This window comes from Peromyscus californicus, unplaced genomic scaffold, assembly GCF_007827085.1.
Source record: "Peromyscus californicus insignis strain IS unplaced genomic scaffold, ASM782708v3 Scaffold_5__1_contigs__length_169319896, whole genome shotgun sequence".
In the NCBI taxonomy this organism is placed as follows: Eukaryota; Metazoa; Chordata; class Mammalia; order Rodentia; family Cricetidae; genus Peromyscus; species Peromyscus californicus.
Window position 1 is genome coordinate 155,130,696 of NW_026294573.1, and position 19,210 is coordinate 155,149,905.

The 19,210-nt window shown below is 40.3% G+C and overlaps 1 protein-coding gene across 1 annotated transcript; it reads right to left on the bottom strand.

Annotated features, from left to right (window-relative positions):
* Positions 1-1,628: 1,628 nt before the first annotated feature.
* On the bottom strand, positions 1,629-12,377 carry LOC128097081 (signal-regulatory protein beta-1-like). Its single transcript, XM_052717249.1, is given in 5 exon segments — positions 1,629-1,741; positions 6,524-6,802; positions 6,805-6,834; positions 7,282-7,599; positions 12,011-12,377. Coding segments are annotated over 5 exon segments (1,107 nt in total).
* Between the last annotated feature and the right edge of the window lie 6,833 nt (positions 12,378-19,210).

Genomic DNA, 19,210 nt, shown 5'->3' on the forward strand with positions numbered 1-19,210 from the left:
AATGTCATCAAGACAGTCTCCCACAGACATGACCACAAGACAATCTAGAAAATCTCTCCTTGTGACACCTTTGAGTGATTCAATATAGTGTCACATTTACCATGTAAACCATCTCATCTCACTTATGATGCCCACAAAGCATTTTCCTTTTTACTTTCTTTCTGTCTCTTTCTTTTGTATTTTGTATGGTGGCTGAATCTAAGCATACCTTTTATGATGCTTCAGGCTTCCTTACTTTTGCTAGAAATGTCCCCTTTTCACAGTGTGGAAGTTTGTTCACCATATGTCTGACCTTCATGCTTTCTTGAACAGCATGAGTGTATTTCCCCTTTAATCCTCCATTCTCCTCCTTTGTGAAGTTTTTCAGTTGTATATGTGTCTGAACTTGGAATTTTCCCTTATAACTTGAATAAACTGTCTTTGAACTTATACTTGAATTCATTTTTAAATTATTTTATTAATGAGATTCAGAACCCCAAGAATAGAATCCAATAACCACAGCATCACAACTATGAGCTATCTATCAATGCTTATGCAGAGGAATAACAGGGAATCTGAGTTGGCGTTCTCCTCATGAGGGAGGCATTCAGAGCAGTCTTCTACAGCTTCTCACCAGCTTCTTGTAGTCTGAGCCCCTATAAGAAAGATGATGTCAGAGAGTCAGGGTCTGATATGGCAGAATGAAGAGAAGAGTTGTAGAGAATCACCTCTCATTCAAAAATCCTTTCACCACTTACACATTGTACCTTAGTGCTGCAATGTCCCTGTTACTGCTCTCCTCCTGTCCTGAGTGGATGTGGTGCCCATGTCACAAAAGTTTCATCTAAGCCTAGTCCCTGAGTCAAACAGTCTTTGTGAGTCTATTCTTTATGATCACAGAGAGAACAAAGAAGGAACAGTCCTTATTACAGGTCTTTGGAACTTCTAAAAATTGGTCCATAATGTAGATTGCTGTTTCCCATGAACCCTTGCTTTCCACTTTCTGTGGTGACCTTTAACAGGGGCAGTGAGGCCAATACCCCACATCCTCCCCAGGGCCCATGTCCTTCACTTCCTTTAGGCTTCTTTGGATGCCTTTGTTGATCCTTGACTGAAAGCTTCCTGAAGGACACACATACTTCCTGGGAGCTTGGGATGTCTCAAAGGCTTCCAAGAGATTCCTGAGGATCCTCAGCAACATGTCATCACCACAGATGGTAAAACTTTCACAAATGCCTTGGCCCTCCTACTGCCCCTGCCCCTTCTTTGTTAGTACAAAGACTGGTAACCCTCTGGGGTTTGAATAAGAAATATTCTCTATATTCTAGGATACTTGAATGTATGGTTCCCAGTTGGTGGTACTCTTTGGAGAGGTTTAGACACTGCAGCCTATGTCACAGGACGTAGCTTTGATCTTAAAAAGCCTTGTGACACTTCCAGTTTATTCTCTCTGTTTAATGTTCTCCACAAGAATGTGAGCTCTTGGCTCCCTGATCTGTCTTCATGCCTCTTAGGTTTGATGGGCTCATATGTCTCTGGAACAGTATGGCCAAATAAACCCTTTTTTTCTATAAATTAATTTCCTTATAGTATGTTGTCACATCGACAGAATAGTAACTAATACAGCCTCCATCCTTCCTAACTTACAGTCAGGCCTTCTGCTTCTTGTGCATGTAGATGGCAAAGGCACCAATTACCAGTAGCAGTTTGGGTCCAAGGAACACAGCTACAAGGACCTCAGCAGTATCTGATGTCTTCAGTCCTGGAAATCAAGTGGTAACAGGAACCATTAGAGAGCATACAAGGGGTTTATCCTCAGGGATCGTTACGTGGTCCATTTGTGGATTCTCAAGCCCATCCATCAAAGCTCTGAGGAGTTTGATCTGTGCCCTATCCCAGCCTCAATACTTCAAAGCAGAAGATGTGGTAAAAGGATTTCAAATTTCCCATTGGCCCTGCCCCAAGTCACCAAGTTTCCTTCTAGAGAGACTGGGTAAGAACTTCTACTCAATGACACATAGCACTTGATTTTACGAACAAAAGTTGTCACAAAGAAGCTGAACCTTCAAACTGATCTTTTTGTCATGATTACTAACTTTTTGAATTTCAGAGAATTGGAGAATTTGGCATGCTTCCGGTCCAGAGCCAAATTATCGTGGACCATATTCAGCTCTCTTAATAGCCTTTCTCTGTACTTGACATAACAGCTTTGTGACCATGAGGTAAATAATTCAGAATGTACAAGCAGAAGATTAGTTTTCCTTTGGAATATATTAACTTAGCAGACCACTAGCTTCCACCATTCCAGATACTAATCATGTCATCAGATAGCCTCTGAAGCCTTGAACAGGGTTCTCTGCTGTGTGGTAACCCACCTCTTCCATGTTTCCACCAATGTACTGCAAAAGTGTCTTGACTTAGGACTTTCTTTGTTCTGTTACTACAAAAAAATAAATAAATAAAAGTTCTTCCACAGTGAACTTTGATGTGATCTAAATCTGTGTTCCTGGGCCATGGCCACTCATATTCTGATCTAGAATGAACTATTGGGATTTAAGGATTATTATTTCCTTTTCAATGGGGAATCTGATCTGCAGGTATGTCACAAGGTTAGTGGAATTCAGAGAAGTTCCTTACTGCAGGTATTTAGATGATCCCTGGGACACCGTCCTTCGACAAGACAAGTTCAGTCTCTCAATTATCCAGGAATAGCTAGGCACAGGACATGCACATAAAGATGATCCATTGAGAGAAAGAGTTTACAGAGTGCCTTGTTTAGATAAAAGAATCCTGGAAAAATCCAGATTCTTGGGGTAAGAGAGCCTGCTGAAGTTGTAAACAGCCTTGCTGGAAACTATTTGCTGAAAATGTGCAGATGAAGGACAAAAATTCTATAGACAAATCTACGAGAATAAATGTCATGTTTTGATGCCTATAATCTCAACACCTGGAAAGTACAAACAAGAGGATCAGAAGTGTGAGTTTTTACTAGCCTAAGTTTCCAGAGACACTGTCTATAATAGTTAATTTTAAATGTCCACTTCACACAACCTAGAATTCTAAGAATATTTCAGCTAAGAAATTGTGTAGAAATGGTTGACCTGTTGGTGGGTGTGTGGTGCATTGTCTTAGCTGTTAATTGAGATGGTAAGCACCAATCTGAGTGTGGGTGGCACCATTTCATTAGACACAGGACTCCACACTGTGTAAGACGAGAAAAGAAAGCTAGGTGAGCATCACACAGCATATAGTAAGGCTGCATTTGCTTCTCTCTGCTTTTGACTGTGGGTGTGATGTTTGAGTTCTTGAATTGACTTCCCTTGTGTATGTTGGAATGGCAATTTAAACAACACATTTCTTTGCCTGAGTTTGAAATGAAAGTATAGCATTGCCTGAAAACACAAACAAACAACAACAAAGACGAAACAAACAAGAATCAAAATGGTCTTGATGGGGCCTTAGGAAGAAGCAAACACCCAACTTGATACAGCAGAGTACAGATATAAATTCTATTGCCTCCTCCTTCCTCTTCAATCTGAAGGAATTCTCAGTGGCCATCCGGTGCTCCAGCTCTCTGAGGAGTTGCTGTGTCTTTTGTTGTCATTGCACTATGATCCCATGGCTCCCTGTGTTACACAGGCTCTTTCATAAATGTGTTAATATCACAGTGTTCTGGAAAGGCCTGCCTTCCCACTTTCACTATAGAATTCTTTGGTGGGATTCTGACATGAAAAAGTAGTCTGGGAAATACACTCAAAGAAGAGAATTTGCAATTTAATTACTGAACTGTCCAGCATTGAAGATCCCAGGACTAATGGTCATTGTTCCCAGGGCTGTGGTAGAGGTGTAATTGTTTAAATTAAAGTAGCAGACAATAGTTATCCATAGAAAGGTAATTCTTCTGCATCAAGCATTGAAGTGAATTGTCTCCCACCTCCAGGAAACCAACCAAACTAAACCAGAGAGAATGAAGGAAATACTATCCTTAGATTAGTAACAAAAGCCTAAGTAAACTTCACATCAAGAGACTAGAATCTCAACTTGGGCCCTAGGAGGCCAAATTAAACATGAGTCATGATAAAGGGGTGGAATAATTGATCCTTTAATGAGATGCTGCCCTTTTTGCTCCCAGCATTTCTTCTCCCAGTACAGTTCTTCCCAGCTGAACCACAGTGAAGTTCACCTTTCTGGGCCTTGATTAAGAAGGAACAACCTTTTTTCTTTTTCCTATCTTCTTTCAGGGCTTGCCAGAACCTAAGCTTGCTTTACCGGGTACCATGTATGGGCTGCAGTACTATTTCCTACAGCTCCCTCCCCACCTGTTGTTCACCGTGTGTCTGGACTTTGCACTGGCTAAGTTTTGGGGAGTTTTTGTTTATTTGTTTCTGATTTTTGTTTTCCTTTTCTTTGCTACATTATCAACCTCTGGGAATCTGATGAGATTTAGAGCCTGCCTGCTGAAGGAATTTTTTATTTTCAAACTCTAGTTAAATTCTTATTGAGCTTCCCATCCTTTGAACCCATTCTTAAATGAATGGCACTAAGAATCCCAAGACAGGACCCTAATTTCCTTTACATCATTTGGTGACCCATGAGGTATTTCTACATATTCTTCTAAGAATATTAAAGAGAGAAGAGTAGAAAATCAATGAAATGGAAACTGAAAAAATAGATATGATCACTGAAAGAAGTTTTTTTTTTTTTTGGAAGAGGAAAATATTGGAAATCTTCCAGAAAGACTGATGAAATGAAAGAGCTATGACAAGTTTTCCACATCAATACCTAGAGAGGAACATCACTATATAATCACACATACATATACATATACATATACATATACACTTAGACTTAAAAAGGACAACACGATTGTCTAAGAAATTCTATAGCAGAAGTTTGAATACTCACATAAAATGGACAAAAAGTTCTAAAATTATTTGTTAATGGGTAAACTGTGGAAGGTGATACATTTTGAAGAACCTAATTTTATGACACACAAAAAAGTCTATAAAGTAATTTTGAAGATACAGTCCATTTGAAATATTGTTGGAAATTATAGTTAATTTCATTGAATGTGATTATGGTATTAGATTTGAATAAAAATATCCTTATTTACCTGAGAACCCACTGTGGACTGCATTTGCAAGTGGATGAGCACACATGACAGAGCCATCATAGGGTATAATTATGCAGCATCTACATAAGTCATACTCTAAGGAAGCTGGTATATTCTAAACTTTACTGTTTTAATGGTGATGTAACAGATAATTGGGCGACCTGCTGTTTATTCAACAGATGAATGTAGATGTAACCAACGGTCTTATTAAATAAGAAACACAGAGCCAATTCAGAGAAGAAAGCCAAGAGGTCAGAGCTAAGAGCCTCACCCTTCCTGATTCAGGGATCCTCTTCAGCCAAGAGAGCTCTCCGAAAGGGACCTACTTCCTGTGTGTATGTCTTTATATACTCTAGCTGTTCTGCCTTCTCATTGGTTGTAAACCCAAACATGTGACTGCCTCGTCACTGCCTGTATGTACCGCCCTCCAGGTCCTTAAAGGCGTGGGCCACCACCGCCACGCACTTGCTATGGCTCTAATAGCTCTGACCCCCAGGCAACTTTATTTATTAACATACAATTAAAATCACATTTCAGTACAAGTAAAATACCACCACAGATGAAGTTCACAAAAAAGGCTGTATGACAAGGAACCTAAGTTTGTAAAAGTCATGGGAGTTGAGGGCCACAGCTGGTGTTTCATGAGAGGAAAATAAAACAAATTCATACAAAGGGGTCTTTATCTCATTCTAAGTACTAGCATAGTAACAAATCAAGGAGAAATACTTTACTAGCAAAATTTGCCTTATACACTCTCGATGACCTTGCTCCCAGGGACCTTAGTATATTAATTAGACCAGGTCACAAGGTCTCAGGGCAAGAACTCAACATCCCTATTGCTTCCCCACCCCTAGAGTCCTTGTCTATAAAACTGATGACTCATTAGATGATGACCAATGAAGGGCAAGAGATGACAGCCAAATTCAAAGCTGCTTGTACTAAGTGTGGAGTCAGGGTCTGAATACATAGATATTTGTCTATTACAACAAATCAGGATGAAATGACCACTCACAGTCAGTTGGGTTCCTGATCCACAGTAAAACTACAGGTGCTCAGGAGGCCCATTGGGATTACACTCAGTGAGGACTCAGATGTCCATGGAAAAGTGTAAAATGGAAAGGAGACAGGGAAGATACTGAAAAGGAAGAATATGAACATGAGGAAATAACAAACATTAGGGAAAAGGCAAGAGACAGGATTCTAGGGTAGGATGATGCCTTCCTGTCTCCCTTATTTAATAGCTGTGAATATCAACACATCAATGGAGAGATGTATGAGACCCCTCAGAAGTTGGCAATGAAAGCTAACTTTAACATTCTATTCAGTTGTAGATATTAGGACTATCATACAATAAGCAAAATGCTACCTTTGACATTCAAAAAAAAAGAGGATAAATTTGCCAACAGCCAAGAAGCTGGGGTGGAGATTCACCAGACATGGTGCTAATACCTTGTTCCCTCTGCTGTGCACTGATCACCACAGTATGGGTTTTTAGGACTGCTGGCTGTCTATCATGCTCAACTTGGCAGGTGAGTAACATGTCCTCCTCATGGGCAGATACATTCACCAAGCGCCAGCTGGTCCAGCTGTAGCTTCCATCCTTGTTTACTGTGAACATAGAAGGCTCTTCTATCTGGGATACTTTTCCATTCTCTAACCAGGTCAAGCGAAGGCTCAAAGGGTAGAACTTATTAGAAACCATACCATTGATGGCTGCTGGCTGATCTCCACAGTGGGTGAAACTGAAACAGCAGAAGCAGAAGCTGAGACTTCAAAGCCTAAGCACAGACAGACCTCAGAGGAGAGGCTGAAGTATGGAGGAACCAGCCCTGTTCCAAGATTGACGTGGGAAAAGGATGATTATTTGTGCCAGAGTAGAACCCCTAAACACAGCTCCTGACACATAGATGCACAAGGTGAGTGTCGTAATAAATGAAGTCAATAAGCACAACTCCCAGGTTCAATGGGAAAGCAATAACAACAGTAAAATGAAAATATCAGGAATGAGGGGCATGGTTTATAATCAGTACAGCTGTAATTTTTTCTGTTTAAATAGTTTTCTTTATATGCTGACCATAGTCTATGACTCCCCTAAACCTCTATATGGTATGCATGAATGCTTGCTGGGAACTATGGACCAAACCATTCTGAACAGATGTGAGCTTGAGCTGGGATTCAGAGTCATTTACCTTGGATGGTATCAGACAAGTTGGCAGTCCCATGGAGAGGGCCTCCTTGCAAGGTGACATGGGCCACCTCACAGATGATCTGAGAGTGGACATCCCAAGGGCTCAATACCACTTGGGCTGTGCTGGAGATATTGTAGGAGACGCTTTCTCCTTTGGGGTCCACAGTAGTTAGGAAGTGAGGGAGCTCATTTCCATCTTTGAACCACTTAAGTGTGATGTTTCGAGGAGAGAAGCCATAGGACTTGCATGTGAAGCTCACTGTTTGCTCAGGAGTAACTCTGACTGCAGGGCCCGAGACCACAGGAGGAGATGGTTTAGTTACAAAGAGGCACGTAGACAAGAATGTGATTGTGATGGCCACCACTGTTGCCATCACATTTGAGGACCCTTCTTAGATACTGTCTTATTGTTATTGTTTACTGTGGTGCTTGGGATCAAGACCAGAGCTTCAGCCACACTAAGCTCTACTCTAAGGTCATAGCTGTGTCCCAGATACAGACCTTATTAACTGTTTATCCTCCTTGTTTTAGTATTTGCTTTTTCTTTTCTTTTCTTTCCTTCTTTTGTTGGGGGGGGCAAGGTTTGTCCTGGTCCTTCTGTGGTATCCTTTGTGCTTTTGCCTCTACAGTTTAGCAAAGATCCCTGGAAGTAAAGGAGGAAGAGCAAGTCTAGGGAGAATTCTTAGCCTTGGCAAAGGAAGGCAATTATCAATGTATTTTGTATTTTCTATCATCTTCTCCTGCTGGCTTCCTCTGGAAACCTAGCAAATCTAGGGAAAATATTTGTAGATTTACATCTATAGTAACTCAGGAAATAAATGACGTCACAGAGGTGCTTCCCATATTTGTTTGCTTTCTTTCCTTAAGTACATGCTAGTAGGTCTCATCTGTGCCAACTCTGAATTTAACATTGAGAGCTCAGTAGTCTGCATCTCTAAATGGGCTTCAGTTGGACTTGATTTGAGTTTGAAAACAGTGATTACCCTCTGCAGAAGAAGCTAAAGGTGGTTCATTTCCTAACTGTTAATCACAAGAGAACAGATATGACCCTGTTGAGCAGACAGTAACATTCCCTGGTTGAAAGCACATGTGTGGGTGGAGTAGTGAGAGGGAGGCAGCAGTGTGTTGTGTAGGTGCCTTGTGCTGAAGTTATTATGTGTAACAGGCTGCATATGTGACTCCTTCTCAAATGTGCATCAAATCAGGAGTGTAAACCATGAGTGTTATTTGAAGTCAAGGTATCCAAATACGAGTACAGCTGATATCCCTACAGGTTTGAGGGAAGAGTCACTATTTATCAGGAGTTTCTGGCCATGTTGGTATTTCCCAGATTCCAGTGACCAAACCTTTGGTGGGATTAATATCAGAGTGCCTGTGGGTGGACAAGTTACACAGACCAAATGACGAATGTCATCTCACCCCAACATGTGACTAATTTCAATCCTGATCTTTATGTAATGGGCATCAGTGTCCTTTTCCATAAAAACTGAAAAATATGTCACCATAGAAAGATGTAAATGAAGGTAGAAACCCATGCCTAAGTGTGTGCTTATAATTCTATGTATCACTGCAGTTGTTACTATATGTGAGATCATATATTTATTCTTTGCCACTATTAGCTGCAGCAAAATCCATAAAGGCCCAAGATGGCATGTCTCTAGATTATTCCTGCCCCTCCCATGAAATATCTACTTTTAAGGAGCTGAAGCCTTTATACCAGTGTTTCTCAACCTTCCCAATGCTGCAACCCTCATGGGGTGGTAACCCCCAAACACAAAATTATTTTTGTGGCTGCTTCATAAGTGTAATTTTGTTACTGCTATAAATCATAATATAAATATCTGATATGAGACCTTTGTGAAAGTGTTCAACCAGGAGAGGGGTCCCAACCCACAGTTTGAGAAATAACTTTATACCCTGACATCCTCCTCTTTCTTAGTGATCTTCAAAGTTGATCAGTGCCTTTTATGGCACAATCAAGACCACAAGCACTGCCTCCAGAGGAGTTAATTATAGAGAGCAGATGACCATGAGAAGTTTGAAGAACACAGCTCAGTGATGTACTGTGTCATTAAGATACAGTTCTGAGTGAAAGAGAGAAATGTCTGGCCTCAGATATTGTTCTCCTGCAGTCCTGTGCAATACAGGGAAGTTGTGTGCCTGAGACTGGAGTCAAACATGGTTCTGACTTGGTAGGATCTTGGGGACCCTGGGTCACCTCTCTGAGAAATGTCACTGGCACATTACTTGGGCTTTAGGATATTGTGTGCAGCAGGCTGGGCCCTGATACTTTGAAGCATAAGGGGTTGTCATGCCTCAGCTTGGTAGCCTAAGAGCTCTATCAAGGGAATAATCACAAATATCTCCTCTTGTTTCAGAAAATGTATCTGAGGGGATTTTAAACCCAAGCTGTTCTGGAGCATTTGATATTTTAGATGCCAAAACCCAAATCAGACTTTAAAGGAACATGGATCTGGAATTTAATCTCAGTTTCCCAAGTTATTCCAAAGATAGAAGAGCACCCAGGTTGAGCACTATCAACCCCCACCCATACTTAATTGATAACTAAGGCCTGGAGAAGGAAAGTGAAAATCCAAGGTCACATGGATTCTGAGTAGCAAAGCTTACAAGATGAAATATTTCCTCCATGTCAGCAGTTTCTCTAAGTGTGTTATATGACTTCACTCCTTCAGTTTAGGAAGTCTACATATTGTGCTAGCAGGAGAGGGTACCATGTGAGACCCCTGTGTGGTGTCAGGACGAAGCCACTCCTCTTGTCTCTCCCTTTGTTGATAGGTTGTGAGAAAACTTGCTATGCCACACCCAGGTAGGAAATTGGTAACATCATTATAACTAATTCACCCTCAAATGCAGCAGGCCTCCTTCAGATGGCATGTGTTTTGGGATATTAGTTTAAGATGTGTTCCATTCATTTATGATGTGGAATATTTGTTTAATTATGCAAAGATGCGTGGCATTCTTTTATATTGAATGTGTTTAACTCTATAAAGCTACGTTACTTCACCTATCTAAAACACCTGATTGGTCTAATAAAGAGATGAACAGCCAATAACTAGGCAGGAGAGAGAAATAGACATGGCTAGCAGGCAGAGAGATTAAATCGGAGGGGAAATCTAGGCTAAAGAGAAGAGGAGCAGCGAGAAAAGGAGAAGGAGAGGAAGACAGCAGGAGCCAGCCACACAGCCAGCCATGGAGTAAGAAGAAAGATAACATAAAATAAAAAAAATAAAAAAGCCAAGAGGCAAGACATAGTTAAAGAGAAATGGGATAACTTAAGTTGGAAAAGCTGGGTAGAAACAAGCCAAGCTAAGGCCAGGCATTCGTAAGTAAAAATAAGTCTCTGTATGTTTATTTGGAATCTGGGTAGCAGGACCCCAAAGAGTAAAAAACAACTACAGTCATATGCCTTATTGCCAGGACTGTGGCCATACAAGTTCATCCGCTGTAGCTCTGTTTTAGTGGCCACAATTTGAAACAAATGAAACATTCATGATCTGGGATCTGAATTAGTGTGTCTCTAGCTGCTGAACTACCATGCTTTGTTTACATAGGAGAACAGTTCTCAGTTCTAATATGGGGTGAGGTTACGGCTGGTATTAAGGTACCTTTCTCATCACTACTATTAGCATCTGAGTGTGATGAACATCTTGAAACCTTGTAGAGCTAAGGAAGAATGGAAATGCTGGCTGAATTTGAGAAAATCTGACTCAGCATCTCTTATGCACCAGGCTCTGATGTGGAGATGGTGTTCCTTGCTTGGACAGCAAGAAGCTGGTCTGGAGTCAGATGTGGGTTCAAGGCCAGGTCCCAGCACTAACTGGCTATGAGACCATAGACAGGGCACTGGCAAACTGGGTTTACATCTCAAACAGGCCTGGACTGGATAGTCTGGCTGTCCTTCATGATGTAAAATTGCCAGAATCAAGACCAAGAAATAAGGCAGGTCAAAGTGAATGTCCTGATGCCTCTGCTGGTAACTGGAGGTCATCTACCTGGAGACACCCTCCAGGACACAAGACTACATTGCCCAGAACCTTCAGTGCCTGTGCAAATAGGAAAGAAAATGTGTCCAGACAGATCCAAGATAAAGGCCACCAATTAAACCAAGAGTGACAGATTCCACAGTGAATGTGGGCAAATACCAAAGGATCTCAGTGTGCTGTGGATGAAGGAAAAATGAGAAAAGCACACTGTGCTCTGGCCTTGCCACTCTCTGCCTTGATGTGCTTTTCCTCTTGGGAAGAGGAGACACATGTCTTGGGTAAAGAACTCCTGCTTGCCTGCTTCTTGCCATCTCGTTTGACATCTAGAGTGGAACCTGGTGTACACTAGGCCCAGGTTGTTTGGACAGAAAGACAAGACTTAATCGGGTAAGGTAATACACTCTGGAGGTATAGGCCAGGTTTGTCCCTGTCACTGAACATGGCATTAGCTATGTTTATGGAGCCACTAGAATGGGACAGATTATGAAAGATAAATATTGCAAGGCAGACAAGGGTATGAATTTACCCCCATTTACCAGAAGTGGCACCTCTAACAAATCACATCCTCTCCTCTCCTCTGCTTCCTTGGTCTACAGTTGGAGTAAAGTCACCCTATGAACATGAGGGTCACTTACAGGCTTGCTTCTCACTTGCTGCTCACAGAATCTTGGGCACATTTTGACCTGTTGGAGATATCAGGGATGAGGAGGACAAAGAGATACTTACCAAGCACATTCAGCACTGTGCCTCCCCCAGACCCAATCTCCTTGCCAGTGTCTGCTCTGTGGATCTTCACACAGTAGTAGGTACCAGCATCAGCAGGTGTGACATTACTGATGCGGATGGAAAAGTCCAGGTTGTTTCTCTTTGTAGTATCTGTAACATTTGTGACTCTGGGGAATCGCTCTCCTGTGAAACTATATATTAGGTGCCGACTCTGTCCTGTACCCCTGAACCACTTCACAGGCCCCACGGGGGAGAAGGAGGTCACAGTACAGTTCAGAGTGGCTGATGCTCCAGCAGAGACAGAAGCTGATTTCTTAGGCTGAATCACCTTCAGCTCCTTCTGTGTAGCTGCTCCTGTAGGAAACATCAGTCAGTGCTCATCCTGATGGGAACCCAGAGGATCCTCTAGTTTGTGATCAAATACTGTTATGTACTAGAGCTCAGCATGACATGATCACAGTTCTCCTCACCTGGGCCTCTGAACAAAAGAATGTAAATGACAAAGAAACTGAATCACAGACACTGAGAACTTGGCAGGATTCTGACTGAAGCCCCAATTCTGCTTGGAATTCTCGTGCTTCATCCAGTATCTGTTTGGTTTTCATTTTCTGTGCACATGTCATGAGCACTTCTTTTATAGTAGCATGTGATTATATGACTCTTTTAGACCAGAGAGATGTAAACCTAAGTGCTAGGTATCGTTAGTGAGATGTACATTTGATTACAAGATTCTAGGTCAGACCCCCAGCTCACGATGGGGTTGCTTTATCATCTGGTGTGATATTGACATAGATATTTCCTAATATGCAGTAAGATGCACCTTAATTAGAGAAATAAACCCTTTGTTTAAGTTACTAGCTTTTAAAATGTTTTATAATCACATTAATTACATAATTAATTTTATGTGTATGGGTATTTTGCTTCCATGTATGTCTGTGCACCCAAATGCATGCCTATTGGTCAAAGAATCCAGAAGAGGATGTCATAGCCCTTTAAACTGAAGTTATATATAGTTATAAGTTACCATGTGGGTGCTCAGAATTGGACCTGGGCCCCATGAAAGAGTAGCAAGTGGTCTTAACCCCTGAACCATCTCTCCAACCCCAGCATTATAGTAACTTTAAGGATGATGTAACAGATTATTATAAAGTTAGTGGTTTGACACAAAAGAAACATTTTTTTTTTTTGCTTTGGAGGTCAGAAGTTCTAATTTGGTGTAAAAAGGCAACTATCACAGGGTCCCACAGCACCCCACCCTCCAGGAGGCCCTGCTGTTTCCTTGCACATGGTGTGGTCACCTGGCTGTGCTCTCCCTTGTCACCTGTCTTACCATCACAGCCCCTATTTGCTCAGTAACTCTAAGTCCCATACCTCTGACACTTCTGACCCCTTCTTACCCGGATTTTGATGATCTGGTAGGTGCACTGTATTGTATTCACTGTACTACACTTCTGGACCAAGACAATACAACATTCATTTGAAATATGCAAAAAGCAAAAGGAAAGTATGAAAAAGCACTAAAGAAAGAAAGCAAAGAGTCTGAATAGCAAACTATAACGCTAAATGGAGAGAAACCATGAGAAGGAACAAATGGCATTGAGGAGTTGAGATGTATATAACTTAGTCCAATGGGCAGGGTCCACAGAGGATTTAGCAGCTTACAAAAAAATATCTAAAATCACGGAAATGGATACCACAACATTACTCAGTCAGCACTGCAGGGGCAGGGATACAATAAAGAGAAGAAATTCAAGAATTTGGAGTGTACTGGCAAGATAATTGGAAAAAATTGTTGTTTAACACCTTCCTGGTTTATTAAAATAAATGAACTATAAATACAAGTTGAACCAATTCAATGTGAGATAAACTCAGAGAGGCCCACACCAGTGCACACTAGAATCCAACAGACAAAAGAGGAGTAACAGAGAATGTTGAGAGTAGCCTAGAGCATGACTATCTCATCCTGCTAAATAATGTGAACACAGCTCTTATCAGAAATGTTAACATCCAGGAGGCAATGAGAGAGTGTGTGTTTATTCACAGTTCTAAATTAAAAAAAACTACATCCAGGATTGAAGTCAAACCAAGGATTCCACACATGGCAACACTATGGGTCCAACACTAGGGAGTAAACATGCTCTTCCTAGTTAAAAATCTGAGTTCATTACAATGATACCTGCCCTGCAGGAAATGCTAATGAGCTTCCCTTGTGTTGAAATAAAGAATGCCAGGGAATAAGACCCAGTTTAAAAGACAATACAACTCTGGCTTTATGGTAAATTTTAAAATTTCATAAAGTGTCCTGAGTTTCCAGCTTCCACTCAGCTGTTTGGTAATCATGACTCTAATTTTCCACCTTTGTGGTTTTCATTAATAGCCTCAGGGAAAGCCATATACCTGGAGCTGCTAGGAAGAATGGGGGATGGGCTCAGGTCTCACAGTCACTGTTAGGTCTCAAACAAGACTATCTGTTGTCGAAAAAATGCTTCCCTAGATAACTTAGGCCAAAAGTAAAAAGTAACTTTATGAAACCAAAACCTTGTGTAATGAGATAATGCCAGATCTAGCAAACATGTGAATAGTCTTAGAAAACTTACTGATTAAAAAAAGAAATATAGGAAAAATAATAGGAATGGGTTAGCTTATATGAGCCTATATAGTAATTTATATTTTGGCATAGCTCTATAATTTATTCCAAATTGAAATCCTAAACTTATAGACTAAAAATAGTTTTTAAAAACACTGTAAAGATTAAAAAGACAAAACTCGGCCCCAGTTGCCAGCCAGCAGGCAGGGCTCCTGTGGGAAGGCTCCCTGTTCACCAAGACCCCTCAGCAGCAGACCCTGCAATCTACATGCTCTGCCCCCATTCCCATCGAGACCCCAGCCACTTCCTGAGGCTTGGAAACCAACCCCCAATGCTATTCGGACCTAGAGAGCTCTCATTGGGCTTAGAGAGAGAGCTCTCATTGGACAAAGGGCTGTCATTGGACCAAGAGTAACCTCAGCAGACAGTGAATCTGCCAGCCCTCATTAGACCAAGAGTGGCTTTCTAAGAAGTAGAATCTGCCACCTCTCATTGGACCAAGAGAGGCTTCCTGAAACACAGAATTAGTCAGCTCCGACTAGACCAAGAGTCCTGAGAAGACCAAGAAAGCATCTGTGACTCACAGAATCAGCTAGCTTGTGTTGACCTTAGAGTAGCTCCCTGAGACACAGAATCTGCCTGCTCCAATTAGACCAAGAGCTAAGATTAGACCCAGAAGGGCCCCCTAAGACACAGATACAACAAGCACAGAGTAGACCAACAGCAACTCACTTAGACACAGGCACCTCTTATACCCATTAGAGGAGGAGATGGGCAGATGCCAAGGCAGAAGTACATACAACAACATAAAGATCAATACAGCATCACCAGAACCTAGACCTCCTCCAACAGCAAGGCCTGAACATCACAAGGTAGTAGAAGTAGAAGAAAGTGACCTTAAGAATAGCATCATGAAGATGCTAGAGGCCTTTCAAGAAAAAAATGAAAAATGAAATGGAGGAAAAGATAAACAAAAAAGTGGAAGAAATCAATAAAGAAATTGAGAAAAAGACAAACAAAAAATTGGAAGAAATAGAGGAAAAGACAAATAAATTGGAAGAAAGCAATAAATCCCTTAAAGAAAACCATGAAAATGCAATTAAACAGGTGAGGGAAACAGTTCAAGACCTGAAAAGGGAAATAGAAACAATGAAGACAACACAGAGGGAATGCTGGATATAGAAAATCTGAGTAAATGAACAGGAAATATAGATGAAAGCATAACTAACAGAGATAACAAGAGATGGAAGAGAGGATCTCTAGTGTAGAGGATACAATAGAGGAAATGGATTCATCAGTCAAAGAAAACACTAAAGCCAACAAAGTCATAACACAAAATGTAAAAGAATTCTGGGATACCATGAAAAGACCAAACGTAAGAATAGTAGGGATAGAGGAAGGAGAAGAATGCCAACTCAAAGGCACAGAAAATATATTCAACAAGATCATAGAAGAAAACTTTCCCAACTTAAAGAAGAAAATACCTATGAAGATACAAGAACACCAAACAGACTAGACCCCAAAAAAAGTCCACTCACCACATAATAATTAAACAACTAAACATACAGAATAAAGAAAGAATATTAAGGGCAGCAAAGGAAAAAGGCCAAGTGACTTATAAAGGCAAACCCATCAGAATAACACCCAATTTCTCAATTGGAAAGCCAGAAGGACCTGGACAAATCCTTAAGGCAGACACTAAGAGACCATGGATGTCAGCCTAGTCTAATATACCCAGCAAAACTTTCAATCATCATAGACGGAGTGAACAAGACATTCCAAGACAAAACCAGATTTAAACATACCTATCCACAAATCCATCCCTACAGAAAGCACTAGAAGGAAAATTCCAACTTAAGGAAGTCAGATACACCCACAAAAACACAGGCAATAGATAATGCCACAGCAGTAAACCCCAAAGAAGAGAAGTACACACACACTACACAAAAAGATAACAGGAACTAACACTCACTGGTCACTAATACCACTGAATATCAATGACAATTCACCTATAAAAAGACACAGGCTAACAGAATGGATACAAAAGCAGGACCCATCTTTCTGCTGCATACAAGAAACACACTTCAATTTCAAAGATAGACACTACCTCTGAATAAAAGGCTAGGAAAAGTCTTTCCAATCAAATGGTCTTAAGAAACAAACTAGTGTAGCCATCCTAATATCCAATAAAATAGACTTCAGACTAAAATCAATCAAAAGAGATCAAGAAGGACATTACATACTCATCACAGGAAAGATCCACCAAGATGAAGTTTCAATTCTGAACATTTATGCCCCAAACACAAGGGCACCCACATATGTAAAAGAAACATCACTAAAGCTTAAATCACACATAAAATCCCATACATTAACAGTGGGAGACTTCAACACCCCACTTTCACCACTGGACAGATCTACAAAATTGAAACTTAACAGAGAAATAAAGGATTCAACTGATGTTATGACTCAAATGGACTTAATTGATATATCTACAGAACATTCCATCCTAACAAAAAAGAATATACCTTCTTCTTAGCACCCCATGGAACCTTCTCTAAAATCGACCACATACTTGGCCACAAAGCAAATCTCAACAGATACAAAAAATTGGAATAACCTCCTGTGTTCTATCAGACCACCATGGTATAAAGTTAGATTTCAACAACAACAAAATTTACAGAAAGCCTACAATCTCATGGAAACTTAATAATGCTCAGCTGAATCACCAACGGGTCAAGGAAGAAATAAAGAAAGAAATTAAAGACTTCCTAGAGATCAATGAAAATGAATATACCACATAACCAAACTTATGGGACGCTATGAAAGCAATGCTAAGAAGAAAATTCATAGCACTAAAGGCCACATAAAGAAGTTGGAGAAATCCCACACTACTGATTTAACAGCATACCTGAAAGCCCTAGAATAAGAAGAAAAGTCACCCAGGAGGAATAGATGCCAGAAAATAATCAAATTGAGAGCTGAAATCAATTAAATAGAAACAAAGAGAACAATACAAAGATTCAGTGCAACAAAGGGTTGCTTCTTTGAGAAAATCAACAAGATAGACTAGCCTTTATCCAAACTAACCAAAAGACAGAGAGAGAGCATCCAAATTAGCAAAATCAGAAATGAAAAGGGAGACATAACAACTAACATTGAGGAAATTCAGAGAACCATCAGGTCATACTTCAAAAACCTGTACTCCACAAAACTGGAAAATTTAAAAGAAATGGATAATTTTCTGGATAACTACCACATACCTAAGTTAAATCAAGATCAGATAAACTATTTAAATATACCAATAACCCCTAAGGAAATAGAAACAGTCATTAAAAGTCTCCCAAGCAAAAGAAGCGCAGGACCAGATGGTTTCAGCACAGAATTCTACCAGATCTTCAAAGAAGAGATAATACCAATACTCTTTAAATTGTTCCACACAAAAGAAACAGAAGGACCATTACCAAACTCCTTCTATGAGGCTACAATTATCCTGATTCCCAAGCCAAACAAAGATGCAACAAAGAAAGAGAACTACAGACTGATCTCCCTCATGAACATTGATGCAAAAATACTCAATAAAATATTGGCAAACAGACACCAAGAACACATCAAAACAATTATCTACCATGATCAAGTAGGCTTCATCCCAAAGATGCAAGGGTGGTTCAACATATGAAAGTCTGTCAATGAAATATACCATATAAACAAATTGAAAGAAAAAAGCCACATGATCATCTCACTAGATGCTGAAAAGGCCTTTGACAAAATTCAACACCCCTTCATGATAAAGGTCTTGGAGAGATCAGGAATACAGGGAACATACCTAAACATAATAAAGGCAATTTACAGCAAGCCAACAACCAACATCAAAGTAAATGGAGAGAAACACAAAGCAATTCCACTAAAATCAGGAAAAAGACAAGGCTGTCCGCTCTCCCCATACTTATTCAATATAGTACTTGAAGTTCTAGCCAGAGCAATAAGACAGCATAAGGAGATTAAGGGGATACAAATGGGAAAGGAAGAAGTCAAGCTTTCCCTATTTGCAGATGACATGATAGTATACGTAAGTGACACCAAAAATTCGACCAAGGAACTCATACAGCTTATAAACACCTTCATCAATGTAGCAGGATACAAAATTAACTAAAAAAAATCAGTAGCCCTCCTATACACAAATGACAAATGGGCTGAGAAAGAAATCAGAGATGCATCACCCTTTACAATAGCCACAAAAGATATAAAATACCTTGGGGTAACTCTAAGCAAGTGAAAGACCTGTATGACAAGAACTTTAAGTCCCTGAAGAAAGAAATTGAAGAAGATGTCAGAAAATGGAAAGATCTCCCATGCTCATGGATAGGCAGGATTAACATAGTAAAAATGGCAATCTTACCAAAAGCAATCTACAGATTCAGTGCAATCCTCATCAAAATCCCAACACAATTCTTCACAGACCTGGAAAGAATAATACTCAATTTCATATAGAAAAACAAAAAAACTCAGAATAGCCAAAAGAATCCTGTACAATAAAACAACCTCTGGAGGCATTATGATCCCTGACTTCAAGCTCTACTATAGAGCTACAGTAATAAAAACAGCTTGGTACTGGC